Genomic DNA, 20,971 nt, shown 5'->3' on the forward strand with positions numbered 1-20,971 from the left:
TTCCACAAAGAGCCTGTACACACTCAGTAAGCTAAATGGGCTCTTTCTGTGCCACAAATGGTTCTGTCTCCATGGGCAATTTATAGAGTTAGTCTTCCAATTCTTCATTAGTGGTTCAGTAGTTAGCACTGCTGCCTCTCAGTGCCAGGGACCCAGGTTCGATTCCAGTCTCAGGCAATCGTGTCTGGCATTTGCACGTTTTCCCAGCGACTGCATGGCTTTACTCCAGGTGCTCCAGTTTCCTCTCACAGTCCAAAGATGGCCATCCAGAGAGGCAATTCAACAAAACAGCAAAACCTAATCTTAATCCTTCCCTTAAGCAGAAACACGATTTTGAGAGAGATTGTGGTATCTCTTTAATATTATTGAATATAATAGGTTTTATATTTTTTAATAATGAATCAAATGGACAGGTTACATAGATTGAATCAATTATTGCATTGTTGTCCCTTTCAAGGGCTAAAGTGGAACACTTACAGCCTTTAATCTGTGCTTTTGTAATTGTGCTAAACTCTTACCTCTTCACACCTGTACAACATATCGACGTGGAAATATATCAACATCAGGCCACATGCAAAGAGAGCAGATATCCTAAAAATTCAATGTTGAGCTTCGTGGGTATATCAGAGTAGAAAACCAAGCTGCTATCGTTAAACCTGAAACAAGCAAGCCTACGACCACCAAAACCAGGTTTGCAGCTTCTTTCAAAATTCTGTTGGATATCAAAAGGATGCACTAGCTAACTCCCTTCTCTACAGAATGATTCCTGCTTCTGGAATTTGCACCTCCACTCCACCCACCCTTTATTAACAAGTTGGTGATTAATGATTGCTGGCTTTCTAAAACTGCTTGCTCAGTTAATCCCACATCTTATAACTAGGTGGGGGAATTAATAAGGTGCAATTGCATCTTTTAACATAGTGACTCATTAATTACACCCAAAAACCAAGTTAGCAATTACAATCATTCTGCTTCTCCTCTTTTGGTGACTCTAACATCCGTGGATTAAATCCTCGTTTAACTCCATCCCAACCATCCTCCAGTGCAATCTCCCCAACTTTCATCGAATCGTAAATACATTCTGTCAATTTTATAAAGGCTTGGTCAACGTTGGTGTTATTTTTGGCTGAAGTCTCTATGTAATTCAGATCCAGTGCCTCTGCCAACTTCTCAGCCTCTTCACGGGAAACCTTACGGTCGTCCGTTAAGTCACTTTTATGCCCGACCAGAACGAAAATGGTCTTGTTGGGATACACGTGATTGTTGACCTCCCTCAGCCATTCCCGGATACTCTCGAATGACTTCCGATTGGTCACGTCAAACATCAGCAGACCCCCAACAGAATTCCTGTAGTAGGATCGGGTAATTGATCTGAAACACAACAACATGGTTTTAAAAGTGTAACAGTTCAGAAACAAATGGCCGATTCATAAAATAGTAAGCAAGACACTTTCACGATGTTCAGGGACAACCCAGGGTGGCTTTGATTGTTCCTCGCTATCTAGATCTCAAAAGCTCAAATTGGCCAACTCCACTCTCACTGGCGTGAATATTCTGCTCCTCTTTTGGTTCCCCTCATCTTCTCTGGTTGAGAAAGAGGTTGGAGCGAGTGTGATTGAAAAATGCTCAAACACATCAGGCAACATCTATGGTGGGAAGCAGAGTAAATATTTCAGGTAAACCTGGCCTTTGGCAACATAACATCTGATATTTCTTCTCATTATCACTCAGTGAATTCCTAGAAAGTCTATTTCAGATCAATAAACAAGTGCTCAGCCAAACACTTGCGTCACGTACTAAATTTACCCAGGGCCCACAACTAGAAATACATAAACAAGATTAACCCATTCTCCACTGCAGTACGGAGGGTGTGCTCCAAGTGCCAGCTTTTGAACAAAACATTTTCCTAACTCCTGCTAGCCCCCTCAGGCAGATGAGAGGATCCCATGGTATTATTTTGAAGAGCAGGCAAGTTACCCCCCAGGATTTCAGACATATTTGCCCCTCTATAAACATCATAGACAATGATCTGTTTACTGTCACACCACTGTTTGTGGGAGCTTGCTGTGTACAAACTGGCTGCCACTTTCTACACCACAACAGCAACTACACTTTTAAAAGAAAATGCATCATTGGTTGCAAAACTGAGACATCCATTGATTATCACAGTATATAACTCAATTGATCGGACAGTCAATGCAGTGTTTTGCTAACAGCATGGATTCAACTGCACCAGTGAGCACCTTCTCAAGTTCACCCCTTACCAGAAATGCGATGATTCTCAGTTTGAACTTACACCAGTTGTCACTCTGCAGAGAGAGAGAGCATCCCATCATGCCTTTTACTCTTTCACTACACAAGCTCAAGCCCTTTTATTGAATATTAGATTGGATATTTCATTAGGTAGTAGCATGGTGGTAATGTCACTGGACTGGTGACCCAGGACTCTAGGCCAATGTTCTGAGGACATGGGTTTGAATCCCACCATGGCTGGTGGTGGAATGTGCATCCAATAAAACAAACTGGAAGATGGAGCCGGTATAATGGTGACCATGCGAGCATGAGCAATTGTCAGATCTAGTTCACTAATGTTCTCCACGGAAGGAAATCTGCCATCCTTACTTGGTCTGGCCTATGTGACTCTAGACCAATAGCAAAGTAGCTGATTCTTAAACTGCCCTCTGGCCAATCAATGCTGGTTTAGAAAACGAAGCTCACATCCCATGGATGAATGAAAAAAGGATGATGTTGATTGGCTGCCAACTTGAAAGGCAGTGGATCAAGAATCAGTCTTCTTGCCGGTGGCATTAAGAAGCACATTATCAAACTTGGCCTTTGTTGAAGTCACTTCTTTATTGGTAAGAATTAGCCCAGTGCCAACTGGATTTCTCAGATATTTTCGGTCAGCGCCAATCAATGACCAAAAACAATACCAAAATTTAATTTTGTTTCTCTCCTCTTCTTTTGGAAGATGCTAACTATTTGTTAACTATAATGCCATTAGCTCCTGCTATCAGTCACACAGCAGCTTCATCTATAATCTCTAACATGGTGGGAGCTCACCAGAATGTCACCAACAGGCCTGATCTGGTCTTTGCCCACTGTTCACATTTGGATTTATAACAATGAAGACAGGCAGCCCCCACAACACCTGTCTCCTCACCCTTGGGATCCTGCAAACCATCATTTGCTTCCCAAGGGGGCATCTATTTAAAGTTCATACCAAATTCAAAATATTAGAGCATGGAGTCTAGTAGAATACAGAAATACAGGCTACTAGATGAGATGGGATTGAGGTTCACAAAGACGAGGTATTAGCAATTCTGGAAAGTGTGAAAATAGATAAGTCCCCTGAGCTGGATGGGATTTTCCTAGGAATAAAGTTAATTAGGGACAATCAACACAGTTTTGTAAAGGATAGGGTGAGGTTCACAAAGCTTAGAGTTCTTTAAGAAATTCACCAAAAAGGCGAATGAGGATAAAGCGGTCGATGTGGTGTACAGAGGAACCTCGATTATCTGAATATCAATTATCCAAACGGGATCTCAAGGTCCCAACAGAAACATTATGTTAATGGGCTGTTTCAACCCTGATTGCATCTTTTGTTTACAGGTACAATGATTAAAAACACGGCTGCCAAAAACGAAATGCTGCCAAGAACAGTCCTGGACAGTCCAGGCAGAGTCTCTAAATGACTGACCTCCCACCCTCTCCCCCGCCAACACTTTCTCGGGGGTGGGGGTGGACTGGAGTGCAGGATTGGGGGCTCACGTGCAGTGTGCTCCTGCCTATTTTCCCGAATGAGGAGCATACTTACCAGAAAACTCCAAGCCCGACAGGAAATCAATTAACCGAATAATCAATTATCCGAACGAAATAGGGCTTACTCTCCTCATTCAGATAATCGAGGTTCCTTTGTATATAGATTTCAGCAAGGTATTTGCCAAGGTTCCCCACGGTAGGCTATTGTACAAAATACAGAGGCAAGGGATTGAGGATGATTTAGCAGTTTGGATCAAAAGTTGGCGAGCTGAAAGAAGACAGAAGGTGGTGGTTGATGAGAAATATTCATCCTGGAGTTCAGTTACTAATGGTGTACCAAGTAGATCTGTTTTGGAGCCACTGCTGTTTGTCATTTTTATAAATGACCTAAATGAGGGTGTAGAAGGATGGGTTAGTAAATTTGCAGATGACACTAAGGTTGGAGAAATTGTGGAATGTGTTGAAGGATGTTGCAGGTTACAGAGAGACAGATGAGCTACAGAGCTGAGCTGAAAGGTTGCAAATGGAGTTGAATGTGGAGAAGTGTGAGGTGATTCACTTTGGAGGGAGTAACAGGAATAAAGAGTACAGGGCTAATGATAAGATTCTTGGCTGTGTAGATGAGCAGAGAGATTTGTGTCCATGTACATGCATGGGTTTAATGGCCAATCTGTGTGGAATTCAGCTGTTATTTTGTCTGGGTCACTCTGATGTCAGTACTCACTGGCTTCCCTGATGAGGGAAATGTGCTTGGAACAGGATTGCGCTATTAGCTATTTGAACACTTCAATATCTTTTACATACCCCATCCACATAACCCTGCATAGCATTGGTAATCAGAAATCTATCAATTTCCAACCCAAACAATGTTAAAGATTGAGCTTCTGCAGTCCTCAGTGGTCAATTCCAAAAGGTTCACAAACTTCTAAATGGGGAAACACACATGTGACATCCCTTTTTTAAAAAAGGGATGGTGCTCCTAACTCGGCAGTGACCTTTGGGATGGCACGGTGACTCAGTGGTTAGCACTGCTGCCTCAAAACCCCAGGGACCCGGGTTCGATTCCAGTCTCAGGCGACTGTGTGTGGAGTTTGCACATTCTTCCCGTGTCTGCATAGATTTCCTCTGGGTGCTCCGGTTTCCTCCCACAATCCAAAGATGCGCAGGTTAGATGAATTGGCTGTGCTAAATTGCCAATTGTGTTCAGAGATTCATAGGTTAGGTGCATTAGTCTGGGGTAAATGTAGAGCAATAGGGGAGGGGAATGGGTCTGGGTGGGTTACTCTTCAGAGGGTCGGTGTGGACTTGTTGGGCTGAAGGGCCTGTTTCCACACTGTAGGGATTCTGAGTCCCCAAGCAGAAGAAAGGTCTTACCTGCAGCTACAGTGTCTCTCCTTTTAAGCATTTTGTAAGTTTCAATGAGATCACCTCTCATTCTTCAAAACTTGATAATACAGAGCCCACTTTGTCCAATCTCTCTTTTTGTAGGACTGGCGCCTCACTCAATGAACTGCATGGGGTTAGATGTGAACTCTGAACACACTCAGGAACAAGTTCTGAAATCTACATTGTACTCTGTCTATGGCAGAAGAGGAGGAGTAGATCAATACTGCACACAATACTCTCACCAAGCTCCTATGTAACTGATGCAAGACTTCACTAACCCTGTACTCTCACCCTCTTGCAATAAAAAGGTTGCTGCAGCTGCATATTAACCTTCAGGGACATCTCGATCCCTTTGGTGTGGAATTTCACAGAATTACTATCATGTTTCTCAGCTGGGAAACTGACTGGATTTAGTTGCAATGCCTCAGGTGGTTCAATACCTTTCTGATCTGGACTTGAAAGATTATTGGCCAGGCAAGAAACTAATGAGATAATTTCTTTTCCCCCTCCCCCTGCCTTCATGGGAGTTTTTTCCACCATAGCATGCATGCAATATTCATGACTCAGCACTCACGCTGGAGACTACCCTGTGTTTTGCCTCATTGTGGTTGCAATCATCTTTTCACCAACTTCCCTAATGATCTACGCACCAATAGCAACAGACCAGTTCCATACTACACAAAATGCACTGTAAACAAGGTTAGACGTGCACCGTACATCCAAACTTTCACACAACAAAATCGCTTCCAACAGGGCTTTGCTAGCACTCATGTTTCATAAACAAATATCTCCAACAGCTCCCTGTGAATACACGCATGCCAATTGCAAAACCCTGTACTCGGTCCTAAAAGTAGAATCTGCAGTTTGTAACTCGTCCAAGCAAGTCTGCACATAGCTGGGGCCAAAATGCTCTTACTACATTTAAAGCTGCACTGACATTGGGTTTCAAAGTTTAAGAACAACTGCCTCCTTTTAAACTCCTTATGGATCAAGTTTCACCAGAAGCTTCTTATTTGGATCTTCGTCAAAAAGGTGTGCTCCATGTGGAATTTTATAGACATTACTCATCCTCCAATATCCTTCCAAAATACACGCGTCTACACAGCAGTGTGGGAAAAGGGTTCCAATAACAGCGGACACATTTCAAGCTCAGCCTTGCCCTTTGTCAGTGTTTATAGCTGTACGTCATACACACAATCAACTCAGCTTCTTATTTATCATCTCCAGCCGCCTACATGTCAACCCTGTGGTTTGATGAATGAATTTGATGCTTTAAAGTTGAAGTCAGGGTCTGGTAAAGTGAAAGGGTCATAGTAACTGCTAAGTTTTCTTGGAGGTTGAAGATTTTTGGGACAGGTACTTGTTTGAACTGAAACAGGTTAAGGAGTTCGGCAGCTTAATGACTAGCTTCAGAGGCTGGGTCGCCATCAACTGTCTCCACCAAAGCAAGAACATTAACCTGCTGAAACTTGTTGGAAACAGTTTTGCTGTTTTAGCAAAGGAGACAATACAATCCCCTTTTTGGGCATAATCCAACACCAAACCATCTATAACAGACACCTGACCAAATAGAAGGAGTACATTTGCAAGTGAGAGCAAAGATAAAACATACTTCACTTGGAGCTGGGGGAGCAGCTTTGGATAGACCGCCTATCCCAAACTCTGACCACCAGATCTCCCCATCACCACACACACACACACACACACACACTACGGAGCCTTCTCCTACAGAACACAAAGACCTGCTGCCTGGTGTAGTTCAATAATCCCAATTCCCAAGACACTAGCATCCTGATCCAGGAGAGCTTGCCTCAAGTACCTCTACTTAGAGATTGTTATTCAGCTCCATGCACTGACTGCCTCTGCCTGTAACAGTTACTAAATGCAGTAATATAAGATCTATGTTACAAGGACAGCAGACTGTAGGTGGGAGGGAGAGTGTATGTGTGTGGGTAAACTGAGTGCAAGAGTGTATGGGGGACAGGGGATTTTAATTCTGTACAAAGTGGATGAGTGTTGAATAGGTCAAAATTTGGCCCATTATGTCACCCTTTAAATATAAGTGATCATTCATTTAGGACAGCGAGGAAGATGGAATTTATTTCCTCTTAGAGGTTCAGGAGCCATTGGAACGTTTGCTAATAAGGTGACACAGGCAGAATCTTTGATTACTTTTAAGACAATGATCAACAGGCTCTTGATTAGCAAGGTTGAGAGAGTTAATCTGTGGAGTATGGGAACGTGGCGTAATCTGATCAACCATGACCTTATTGTACCTGCTCTGCTGTTCAACGGGCCGTGCGGCCTACTGCTAATCCGAATTCAAATATCGGAGTGTTACAAGTATATTCAAAATTCCAAAAATATATTGGAGATGCTTACTAGACAATAAACTCCCCAGTCTGTACTGTTCAAAGCTATTACCAGGGTCACACAATGGTGAGAGTTTTGTTTCAAATCTCTGCATTTTACAGAATGTCTATTCACTCCATCCCACCAGAAGTACACTACTCCTGACACTAGTCCCACTTCCCCTCACAAAGCCAACAGCCTTGAATGTTATGACACTTCAAGCGCTCGTCTAAATAATTTTTAAAGGCTTGGAGATCTTCCACCTCATACCCCAGTGCATTCCAGACTCCCCACCCAACCCTCTGGGAGAATACAATTTTTCCTGAAATCCTCTCTGAACCTCCTTCCTTTGACATTAAAATTATGTTCCCTTGTTACTGACCCTTCAACTCAGGGCAATAACCACTTTCTAATCACATTGTTGTGGTGCAAAGGTTGCATCACTACCCCTGGACCGGGAGGCCCAAGTTTAAAACCCACCTGCTCCAGAGGTGTGTAATGTCAATTAGAAAAATAGATTAAATGATATTTTTCCTCTCCCTCCCAAACCCATACACACTCAACATGCTCATCAATCTTATACACCTGAATCAGGAACACCACTACCCACCCCCTCCCAAAAAAATTCAACCTGAGCTTATCCAGCCTCTCTATTGCTAAACGCTCCATCCCAGGCAGCACCCTAATGAATCTCATTCACACACCGTCTAACGTAATCACATGCTCCATACAAACTACTAAAAAGAAAATGACAAAAATAATGCACTCAGATTTGGTCTGTCAGTCAATCCTGTGGCAAATTTCCTAAAACTGAGAGGAAATACAAATTGCCCTCAGATTTCAGAACAGAGTGAACCCATTTAACATGAACACAATCGAAAACGCAGCCTTCACCCCTCTCCATCAATCTCTCAGATCAGGGCAGTGAAGCCAATTCTTCTTTACAGAAACATTGAAGATGCTCTACAAATGTAATGAGACAGCCCAAGTTTCATAGGATAATTTTCAAACAAACAAAATTTGACTGATCCATAGAAGCTGATCTTAGAACAGACAATCAAAACACAAACATAGGAGACAGGAGCAGGAGGTGGTCATTCGGCCCCTCGAACCTATGCTATCATTCAATATGATCATGACTCATCATCTTGCTCAATCCCCTATAAAAACAGAAAGGTTTGAGGAAGGATCACCAGACCCAAAATGTTAACTTTGATTTTTCTTCACAGATGCTCCCAGAAATATTGAACTTTTCCAGCAACTTCTGCTTTTGTGAGCTCAATACCCTAATCCACCCATACCCCTTAATCCCTTTAGCCACAGACGTTTTATCAGCCTCCTTTTTGGAAACATATTATGTTTTGGCCTCAATCACTTTGTGTTAGTAAATTCCACATGCTCACCTCACCCTGTGGATGAAGAAAATTTCCTCATTTCAGTACCAAAAGGTTATCCTTAAGCATTGACACCTGGTTCTGAACTCCCCCACCAATCACATTCTGTTAGAATTTGGGAGGTTATGATGAGATTCCATCCACGTCATTCATCTAAGCTCCAGTAAACGTGCTCCTAACCATAGAATCAGAGATGTAGAGCACGAAAGTAGACCCTTCAGTCCAACTCACCTATGCCATCCAGATATTCTAAATGCAGAGAGACACAGAGAGAGGCAGAGGTGCAGACCTCTCTCTGTAGGAGATTACCACTCTAATATGTTGCACTCTTCCAGTACTACACTGTGTGCAGTTTTGATAGTTGGGTTTGAAATTTTACGCGATGTTGATAAGAAATGTATTCAACTCATTGTCTACTATCTTTCTACAAAATAGGTGGCAAAAGAATTGCATTCAAAAGCATTAAGGTATAAGTTAAGTTCCAATCTCAATTGCTTCTTTTTAAAATCCAGTCTCAAATAGAGACACTCCTTCACCACCCAACACCTGGAGGAAAAAAGCCTCATCTTCCGCCTCAGGACCCTTCAACCTCATGGCATCAATGTGAACTTCACCAGCTTCCTCATTTCACCTCTCCCCTACCTTATCCCAGTTCTAATCTTCCAGCTCAATACCTTCCTCGTGACCTGACCCACCTGTCAATCTTCCTTCCCGCCTATCCGCTCCACCTTCTTCTCTGACCTATCACCTTCATCCCCACCTCTATCCACCTATTGCACTCTCAGCTATCATCTCCTCAGCCCCACCCCCTCCCATTTATCTCTCCATCCCAGAGGCTCCTAGCCTCATTCCTGATGAAGGGCTTTTGCCCGAACTGTTGATTTTCCTGCTCCTCGGATGCAGCCTGACCTGCTGTGCTTCACCGGCACCACTCTACTCTTGACTCAAATAGAGACAAGCCTAGTCTTTTAATAGTAAAAACCATTTTCCCTCCAAAACATTAATAATTTTGAGCAAAATAGAGATATCAGGCCCAGAGAAAAATACAGAAACTCTGACTTTTGAATTTGCTGTTTATGGAGGGATCAATCAACAAGAGTAAACCAGAAAGAACGTATTAAAGTCAGACAGACTTCATTTAATTACTTGGTGCAATGTACATGCTGATTAATTCAACGATCAAATATTCCTGAATTGTGGCCTGTTGTTTTGAAGAAATAGGAAGATTTCAAAATATAAAATTTAAACATAAAAGTACGAGGGTAACCATGTTGCCATCAGTCACAGTTTGAGCGCAATGGAATCAGTATAGTGTGCCCAGTCAATTAGTACATACACTGAACAGTAACATCAGTAAACACACAGACCTAGACTCTGTACACATCTGAGATATTATACCATGAAAACATTCAGTGTGTGAATAAATTTCAAGGTTGCCAGAACCAGCAGGACATCAGAGGAAAAAGTAGCAAAACAACCAGGGAAAAAAAAACACGGATTCTGTTTAGCAGAATAAGGCAATATCATAACTTGCCTTATGCTACAGTTGTCATGTGGAACATGCTGTGAAGAGATAAGCTGCTGTGGCCACACACCTTGCGATCTGGAGTTATGGATAGTGATGGCAGTGGGTCTATCATCCTTTTTTTAAAATCACCCAGCTGACCAGGAATCTCTCCTACTCTGACTGTCTGCCTCTGGTGTGTGTTGGAAGGATTTGCAGTGTGATTCTCAACCTATTTGGTCACTTAGTGAGTGCACCTTCCCTGACCGCCAAATCCTGGGGTGAGACTTCAACCCAAAAGCAGAGACAGAACAGCATAAGAAGCAGAGCTGAAAATATGTGTTGCTGGAAAAGAACAGCAGGTCAGGCAGCATCCAAGGAGCAGGAGAATCGACATTTCGGGCATAAGCCCTTCTTCAGGAATGAGGTAAGTGTGTCCAGCAGGCTAAGATAAAAGGTAGAGAGGAGGGACTTGGGGGAGGGGCATTGGAGATGCGATAGGTGGAAAGAGGTCAAGGTGAGGGTGATAGGACGGAGTGGGGTGGGGGCGGAGAGGTCAAATTTGTCTCAATCAAATCCCTCGAACTCAGCACCGCCTTCCTAACCTGCAATCTTCTTCTTCCTGACCTCTCCGCCCCCATCCCACTCCGGCCTATCACCCTCACCTTGACCTCCTTCCACCTATCACATCTCCATCGCCCCTCCCCCAAGTCCCTCCTCCCTACCTTTTATCTTAGCCTGCTGGACACACTTTCCTCATTCCTGAAGAAGGACTTATGCCCGAAACATCGATTCTCCTGTTCCTTGGATGCTGCCTGACCTGCTGCGCTTTTCCAGCAACACATTTTCAGCTCTGATCTCCAGCATCTGCAGTCCTCACTTTCTCCTCAATAGAAAACTAACCAGTGGTATCAGAGGGGTTCACTTTTTGTCTCTGTCTAGCTCACGATAGCAACTGTGCTTGCTCACCGTAACGGATTCCACATTGTCCAGCTTTATCTTTTGATCCCTTCCAAGCAAATGAGACAGCACTACAATAAAATACACTGAACCTGGAAAACTAGCTCTCCACTGGTTTGATTACATAAAGGTGAAACATGAGCAACACCAATCGACAAGTTATTTTATGAAAAAGCATGTGTCATATTCCCATCCTACCAACCTCTGGGCAAAGGCACCATTTCAGCAACTGATCAGAGGCGCTCCAATTTAAATTTGATCTGTGCTAAGTTAACAGAACTCACCAGGGCATTGCTGGCGTCCTGATAATTAGTTCAATGCTAAATCATACAGACCAGGGATTAATGAGTCTTGTCAACATGACAGACCACTTTCATTTCTCCCTCCTGACTCTAACTCTCCTTAAAAACTGCAGTGGGACAGTTCTGGGAAACTTCGGTCAGTGGTTCTTCCCTCAGTCATGTTACAGTCGGTGTTCTCACCATGAACATTTGGGCACAAGATGAATAAAAAAGTAATCAGGTTTGGCAATCTCTCTAGACGGTGTCACACAGAAAGACAAAGGAGGGTCAGAGAGTGAACAAAAGCAGAAATTGCTGGATAAGCCTAGCAGATCTGGCAGCATCTGTGGAAGAAATCAGATATAAGGTTTCGGGTCTTAAGTTCTGAGGAAGGATCACTTGATGCTGCCAGATCTGCTCGGCCTTTCTAGCCATTTCTGTTTTTGATTCTGATTTACATCATCCGTGGGTTTTTTGTTATTTTCTTCAGAGGCAAAGAGTACTTCCTTCATAATACACCCCACAGTGAACCAATATCTTCAGAAAGGGGGGGGGGGGGGGGGGGGGGGGGGGGGAGGGGCAAGAACATAAATAAAAAACATGAAGGACAGGCCATAAGGCAATTTTGATTGATTTATGCACAAAATTGATTTATTGACAGAGAATAAAATGTGCACATTTACTGCTCAATCCAAATTACTTGAAGGTGGGGCTCACAGTTAGTCTGAACAGTTGTAGAGAGGCCACGGCTTTAATCAAAATGAGCTGGACTCAATCTCGGATTCTTGAATTCCCACTCAGGTGTCAGGAGGGCCTCAGGCGGCTCAGCTGTCAAGGTCAGAAGGTTTGTGGACAATCACAAAAAGAGGTCAACTCTTCATCGCAGTACTGAGAGACAGAGTGTTGAAGGTGCCATGCTTTGGGTGAGCCATTGAAAACCATCCGGCTCTTCAGATGGATGTAAAAGATCCAATGGCACTATTTTGAAGAAGAGGAGACAAACATTCCTTGGCATAGAGGCCAATATTTTATCCTTAAACTGAGATCCTCACAACAATGATCTTGCCATCACCTTCCAATGACCATACTTCTGTTTGTGGAAACTTGCTGTGGGTGAATTAGCTGTCCCATGGTTCTTTACACCAATTCAGAGGATGCTCATGCTTGTAAAGTGCATCATGTTGCACTGTGGTTATGAAAGGCATAGCCTTTTTATCTTTCACCTCAGTATGAGTGAACCTCCAACCAGGATTCACATTCATGGAGTGACTTTAATGTGACAAAATAAAATCATGAACAAGACTGGGTCATCATTATTTTTGTTCCCTCTCAGCACCACATGCTAGAAACCAGCTCTGATGAGATCAGCAGGATGGTATGACTCAGTGTCATGTTACACGAACTGTTTACCCTGCTCCTGCCAGACTTGTCCACTGACCTAAGTGTTCATTTTATCTCTGAACATTCAATAATTGAAATGTGGATACAAGGTCAAGGTCTGCCAAAAATAAAAAAGGAACAATACAAATCCTGCAACTGTTTGAACTGTACTATCTCCAGATGGCAGCCTATTGTTTGGAGCGATGAAACATTCTCCTCCCTTTCTCAAACTGTTGCAAAATTACCACTTGTCAAAGTTTGAGTTTCTGCAGAGAGTTTTAAAACAGTTCAATCATTCAAGCAATGAGCTTTAAATGATGTGGAACTTAAAGATCCTAGAATCCTAACAATGTGGCTGACTCTTAACTGCTCTCTGGGCAATTAGGGATGGGCAATAAATACCAACCTAGCCAGAGATTTCTACATCCTCTAAGTGACAAGAAGGAAAAAAAAAGTCCCTGGGTCTGTCCCAATCACTGCCAAGATAGCATTAAAATCAGAGACATACAGCATGGAAACAGACCCTTAGGTCCAACTCAACCCATGCTGACCAGATATCCTAAATTAATCTAGTTCCATTTATCAGCATTTGTCCCATATCCCTCTAAGCGATTCCCATTCACGTACCCGTCCAGATGCTTTTTAAATGTTGTAATTGTACCAGGCTCCTCCACTTCCACTGGCAGCTCATTCCATACACACATCACCCTCTATGTCTAAACATTGCCCCTGAGGTCCCTTTTATACCTTTCTCCTCTCATCTTAAACCTATGCCCTCTATTAGACTCCTCCACATGAATTCTGCAATTTGCCTAGTCTCCACTTTAGGCTGAAATACTCCAGCATCCATGTTTCCAATAGATGTCCTTCATCCCTTCATGAGAGCACATCATATGGCACTGGCTGCACTGAAATAGGTCTTGCAATTGAACAGCTACCTATATTCACTTGCAACGTCATCACAGAGTGATAGACATTTGACTGAGGAATCACAGGATGCGCAAGATAACAGGAAAGGATCAATAGCTTCAGGAAAGACCAAATGTAATATATGAAAGAAAAATAAATATAACAGCAAGTCCCCACATCATAGCCGAAGTGCATAGAGAGCAGAATTACTTGGATCCAGATGTATCTCGAGCTAATCTTACAAAGCTGCAAATAACATTTTTGTTTCACAATATTTGGAAAGGTGCAGAGATTTACTACAAAAGATTTGCTAAAATAAGTTAACATTCTCCTTAATCAAAGTAGGAAAAACTTGGCAGTTACTTGGCACATACATTGTTTTGTGCTTCAGAAGTGTTGAGGACATTCAAAACTCTACTGTCTGGGTCCTCATCAAGCAATGTTTAAAAGACTGTCACTCTTGCTTTCAAATCATTAGAGCATAAGAACTAGGAGCAGGAATAGGCCATTCAGCCCCTCAAGCCTGCTCCACCAATCAGTATTATCATGGCTGATCTCATCTCTGCCTCAAATCCACTTTCCTGCCCACTCTCCATAAGCCTTTCAATCTGCCTCAGACAGAACCCATTCACAACTCAGAAACTGTTTCATTCAGAAGTCAGTTGGTACATTACAACAATATAAAGTAGCTGTCTATAAAGTACAGAAATGTTCATACATCAGATCTTTAAAATTACAAATATGATCTCATTCAAGGTGTAAGTATGAGCATTTGTAAGTCAGACGCTCAAATTGGAGACCACCTGTACTAATTATAAATCTGTCTGTCTATCTCCACATTAAATTTACTCAATGGGGTTGGGAATTACACAGAAAATGGCAGAATACTCAACAACATCAACTGAGAGGGATCTAGGTATAGAGTTTCATACCTCCCTGGAAGTGGCAATACAAAAAAAAACAAAGTTAACATTTCAACACCATAAGGGTCATAGGACTTGAAATGGTGACTGTTTCTCTCTCCACAGATGCTGCCAGCCTTGCTGAGTTTCTCCATCAATTTGTCTGTGTTTGCTTCAAGCCCTAGCTGTGGAATGCTTTGGGATGGTCAGAGATTGCAAAAGGTGCTTTTAAGTTAAATTGCTTGTTGACATCCAAATTTTTACAGCCTTCAGAAATTTCAGAAAACCTTCAGCACCTTCTCATTCCAGTGTCTTTGTTCTGGACTGTGATGTAATTAAAATCAGTTATTATTTAGTTTGCAACTTACGTTGAACTGACGGGTGACTTTAGACATTAGTAAAATCATAAGGGGCATAGATAAGGTAAATAGTCAAGGTCTTGTCTTAGGGGTGGGGTGTCCAAAACTAGAGGGCATAGGTTTAAGGTGAGAGGGGAAATATATTAAAGGGACCCAAGGGGCAACATTCTCTACACAGAGGAGGGTGTGTGTATGGAATGAGCTTCCAGAGGAAGTGGTGGAGGCTGGTACAATTACAACATACCCATCCAGGTGCATTTTAAATATGAATAGGAAAGGTTTAGTGGGATATGGACCAGGTGCTGGTAAATGGAACTAGATTAGGTTAGGATATCTGGTTGGCATGGACGAGTTGGACTGAAGGGTCTGTTTCTGTGCTATACATTTCTGTGACTCTAAGTGGACAGCAAACAGACCAATTTGACCATCCCCTACGTTAGTATTTGGCTCATGTCCCTTTAAACCCTTTCTATTTAAAATCCCATCCAGATGCCTTTTAAATGCTGTAATTGTACCTGTCTCTACCACTTCCTCTGGTAGCTCATTCCAAACAGCCACCACTGTAAAAACAATTACTCCTTACATCTGTTAAATCCCTCTCACCTTAAACCTATACCCTCTAGTCTTGGATTCCATCCCCACCCAGGGAAAAATAGTCTATTCACCTATACATACTCCTCATGATTTTATAAACTTCTATCAGGTCACCCCTCAGCCTCCAATGCTCCAGGGAAAATAGCCACAGCCTATTCAGCCTTTCCCGATAGCTCAAACCCTGCAACCCTGGCAACATCCTCATGAATCCTTTCAAGTTTCATAACATCCTTGCTATAGGAGGGAGACCAGAATTGCAAGCAATATTCCATTACTGGCCAAACCAAAGTCCTGTACAACCGCAACATGACCTCCCAACTCCTATATTCAATACACTGACCAATACAGACAAACATACCTTAAGATGATATTTTACCTCCATGAATCAACAGTTTGACAAGTGCACATCCTTTAGTATTGAAAATTGTTACAATCAAAACACAGGAAATGGAGATTGGAATAGTTCTTGAATACAGAATGAACAAAATAGTCATGATCAAAACAAACACAGCATCGTTTCTTATAAAGGAATTCATTAGTAAATTAACTCTCAATTCATATTGTCTGGCCCTGATATTCAAATCAGTATAAACCACACAAGTTTGAATTTCCAGTCTGAACTGGCACTAAAGAACAAAGAACAACACAGAGCTGAAAAATGTGTCGCTGGAGAAGCACAGCAGGTCAGGCAGCATCCAAGGAGCAGGAGAATCGATGTTTCGGGCATAAGCCCTTCTTCAGGAATGAGGAAGGTGTGCCAAGCAGGCTAAGATAAAAGGTAGGGAGGAGGGACTTGTGGAAGGGGCATTGAGAATGCGGTAGGTGGAAGGAGGTTAAGGTGAGGGTGCAAGGCCGGAGAGAGGGTGGGGGGAGCGGAGAGGAATAGGCCTCCTTCCACCTATCGCATTCCCAACGCTCCTCCCCCAAGTCCCTCCTCCCTACCTTTTATCTTAGCCTGCTTGGCACACCTTCCTCATTCCTGAAGAAGAAGGGCTTATACCCAAAACGTCGATTCTCCTGCTCCTTGGATGCTGCCTAACCTGCTGTTCCATTCGGCTACAACATGACTTACCAACTTCTGTACCCCATGACCTGGCCGATTAAGGCCAGCATGTCATATGCCTTCTTGACCACCATATCCACTTTTATTGCCTCTTTCAGGAACTGTAGCACTATACACCCAGATCCCCCTGTATGTTGATGCTGTTAAGGGCTCTGATTTGCATCAGATCTCCCAAAATGCATCACCTTGTATTTATTGATATTAAACTTCATTTGCCATTTCTCTGCCCAAGCCTCCAGCCTCTCTCTATCCTGCTGTATCCTCCAGCAAACCACCCCACTATCCACAGCTCCCCCAATCTTTGGGTCATCTGCAAACTTACTGATCAAGGCACCTGCATTCTCCTCCAAATTATTTACATAGTTTACAAAACAACAGGGGCCCCAGCACTGAACGCCTCAGAACACCACTGGTTACAGACCTCCAGTTTGAAAAACACCTTGCTACCATTACCCTGCCTTCTATGATCAAGCCAGTTCTGCATCCATCTTACTGGCTCACTGAGGGCCCCATCTTGACTTCACCCTCTGTACCAGCCTGTCACAAGGAACTTTATCAAAGGCCTTGCTAAAGTCTATGCACAACATCCATGCCCTATTCTCATCTTTGTCACTTAGAGTCACAAATGTACAGCACAGACATAGACCCTTCAGAACAACTCGCCCATGCCGATGAGATATCCTAACCTAATCTAGTTCCATTTACCAGCACTTGACCCATATCCCTCTAAACCTTTCCTATTCATGTATCCATCCAGATGCATTTTAAAATGTTGTAACCAGCCTCCACCACTTCCTCTGGCAGCTCATTCCATACCTGCACCACCTTTTGCATGAAAATGTTGCCCCTTATGTCCCTTATAAATCATAGGCGTTGGAAGGTCATGTTGCAGCTGTTAGGCCACGTTTGGAATATCGTTGCAAATCTAGTCTCCCCGCTGTGAGAAGGATGTCATGAAACTTGAAAGGATTCAGAAAAGATTTACAAGGATGTTGCCAGGGTTGGAGGGCTTGCCAGGCTGGGGCTATTTTCTCTGGAGTGTCAGAGGCTGGGGGGGGGGGGGGGGGGGGGGGGGGGGGGGGGGGGGGGGGGGGGGGGGGGGGGTGGGGTGGTGACCTTCTAGGGGTTTATAATATCTGAGGGAATGGATAGGATAAACAGGCAAGGTTTTCCTCACTAATAACCTCATCCACTTCCTCCAGTTTCACAGATTAACTGCTTTGTCATTGAGTGGACCCCCACCCCCCCTTGCTTCTTATATGTATAAAGCAGATTGGGATTTTCCTTAATTGTTTGTCAAAGACGTTTCATGGCCTCTTTTAGCCCTCCCAATCCTTGTTTGAGTTTTTCATGTGATCTTTGTATTCTTTGAGTGCTCGGTTTGTCTTCAGTTTCCTAAACCTATACTTTAATGTATGCCTCCTTTCCTTTATATCTACACTATTTCTCATCAAGGAGATTCCCACATGCCAGATGTGAATTTACTGTCAACCAGCCATCCCCAATATACATTCCCCATTCCTGCCTCCAATCTAACACGTTCACCCGAGAACTACTCTTGTCCTTACCCATAAGTAAATTAAAACTTCCAGAATTATGGTCACTTTATTAAACAGTAAACATTCCCATTCAGGAAAGTTTGAAACACAAGGGTACAGATCTAAAGTATTCAATAAAGGCAGGAAAAAGATGATGGGGGAAATAGACTCTGAATGGCATCAATGCTGAACTTTTTCTTCATTTTTCTACTTTGTACCTAAGTACCTAAGATGGCACCAAGAAAAGTGACAGCATACACAAATCACTGTACTCCTGTATCCCTGTGCTTAAGTACACATGACAATAAGATCTCATTCTAATTCAATTATATAGAGTCTTACAACACAAAAACAGACCGTTTGCTTCAACCAGCCCACACTACCACATTCTCAAACTGAACTAGTCCCACTTGCCTGCATTTGGCCCACATCCATCAAAACTTTTTCAAAAGTTCATGATTAGGAAATGTCTTTTAAACATTGTAACCAGATCTACATTTACCACTTTCTCTGGCAGTTCATTCCACGCACACGAATCACTAAAAATGTTGCCCCTCAAGTCCTTCTTAAATCATTCTTCTCTGATCTCAAAAAAATAACATGCCCCTTGGTTTTAAACTCCCCACCCTAGGGAAGTGACCTTTACCATTCACCTATCTATACCCCTCATGATTTTATAAAACCTCTATAAGGTCACACCCAACCTTCTACAGTCCACTAGGACAATGCCCCAGCTTATCATTATAGCTTAAACCTTTCATTCCTGGCAACATCCTGATAAATCTTTGCTGAATACTTTTCAGTTTAATAACATCCTCCCTATAGCACAGAGAGAAGAACAGCACACAATATTCCTGAGGGGGGGGGGGGGCTTTGGCAATGTACTGTACAAACCAACTCCTGTACTCAAAAGGTGTGGACAATGAAGGCAAGTGTGCTAAACACCTTCCAAACCACCCTGCCTCCCTGTGGCACAAATATCAAAGGACTATGTATCTGAACCCCTAGGTTTCTCTGTTTCTGCCCGCAGTCGAAAGATGTGCAGGTCAGGTGAACTGGCTATAGTGCTCGGTGCATTAGTCAGAGGGAAATAGGTCTGGGTGGGTTACTCTTCAGAGGTAGGTGTGGACTTGTTGGGCCGAAGGGCCTGTTTCCACACACGAGGGGAATCTAATCAAAACTATCCAGGGCTGCATCATTAATTGTACAAGTGCCGTCCTTGTTTGTTAAACTCCACCTACCCCTCCTCAGCACATTAATCTCTAACAACTCCCTTCTGCTAAAATGGCCCACCTTGTATGAACCAAAAGGCTCCTACAATATCCCGAGGTAGAGACTGCGTGCACCATCAACATTGCACGAACACCCAGCCTCCTCACATTGTTACTTTGAAGATATTTTAGTAATCCCTGAATGAAAACAAAAGCACTAATGGTACATGGATTCAATGCTGAGGAGGAATGAAAGTTTAAAAACGTAAAAGTTTTCGTTGTATGCACTTTTCAGAAATATTTCAGGGAAGGTGTGTGTGTGTGTGTGTGTGTGTGTGTGTGTGTGTGTATTAGAGGTTTACGAAACAGCACGGACAGGTCTATCGAATAATGTTTGTCTGCAAACTTGTCCTGCCCATTCCCAGTTTAAACTCGCTACCCACTTCCTCCAGACAGAGAGTGTCTGATACCTCCCCACTCTGCCTCTCCCTGTGGTGTTGAGCCCCACATTCCCACCACTCTCTGCAGAAAGAGAATCTGTCACACCCCCGCCCCAACACCAAACTCCTTTTCGAGATTACTCCGTTACAGGCTGCAACATGCCCGGAGTGTGGTCACTCTCAGCCCCCGGGGATGGGGAACGGTGCTGAGACTGACCTGAAGCGTTCCTGGCCGGCGGTGTCCCACAGCTGCAGTTTGATCCTACAACCCGGCTCTACCTCCAAAACCCGGGCGTAAAAGTCCACCCCCACCGTGGGGTCCTGCAGCTCACTGAAAGTGCCGTCAGTGAAACGCTTGAGAAGGGAGGATTTTCCCACAGTGGAATCTCCCAGCAAGATAATCCGAAACTGGTACTGCCAGATTGTATCCATAGCATTGTCCAGCTGAGACTCCTCCAAACTGCACCCACTCAGATCCTCTCCCGTGCCTAAAAAATCCTTTCCCCTGGCGGAAGTGGCTATCCTTATGTTACCTCTCGTATTGGTTCAAAAAGTTTTCCTGTTGTCATGTGATCGCTACCAGCGCCACGAATTGGGCAGGTTCAATCTTTATTCTTTACTCAATTGATTGCTACTCATGTAGGTTTGTTTTAAAACTATTTTGTTTCTCTATTGAGCGATTTATATTCAAGTTGGAACTGTTCGCATGGAAAGGTAAACTAACTTTCAAAGTTAAAAATCACACGACACCAGGTTATGGTCCAACAGGTTTATTTGGAAGCACTAGCTTTCGGAGCGACGCTCCTTCATCAGGTGGTTGTGGAGCAGGAACGCAAGACACAGAATTCTTTTGCTGTAAATTCTGTGTCTTATAATCTTGCAACCCTGGGCAGCCATTGCTCCCCAAACCTCGAATTCCTCACCATCAAGTGTTGT

General features: G+C 43.2%; 1 protein-coding gene across 1 annotated transcript; it reads right to left on the minus strand.

Moving 5' to 3' along the window:
• Window positions 1-331: 331 nt before the first annotated feature.
• Window positions 332-20,536, minus strand: LOC132829772 (ras-related protein Rab-39B-like). The gene is made up of 2 exons (XM_060847125.1): window positions 20,253-20,536; window positions 332-1,371 (listed from the first exon to the last, which is right to left on the minus strand). The coding sequence occupies exons 1-2, from the start codon at window positions 20,465-20,467 to the stop codon at window positions 951-953; spliced, it is 636 nt and encodes a 211-aa protein (XP_060703108.1). The 5' UTR covers window positions 20,468-20,536; the 3' UTR covers window positions 332-950.
• Between the last annotated feature and the right edge of the window lie 435 nt (window positions 20,537-20,971).

Source organism: Hemiscyllium ocellatum, chromosome 30, assembly GCF_020745735.1.
Source record: "Hemiscyllium ocellatum isolate sHemOce1 chromosome 30, sHemOce1.pat.X.cur, whole genome shotgun sequence".
Lineage (NCBI taxonomy): Eukaryota > Metazoa > Chordata > Chondrichthyes > Orectolobiformes > Hemiscylliidae > Hemiscyllium > Hemiscyllium ocellatum.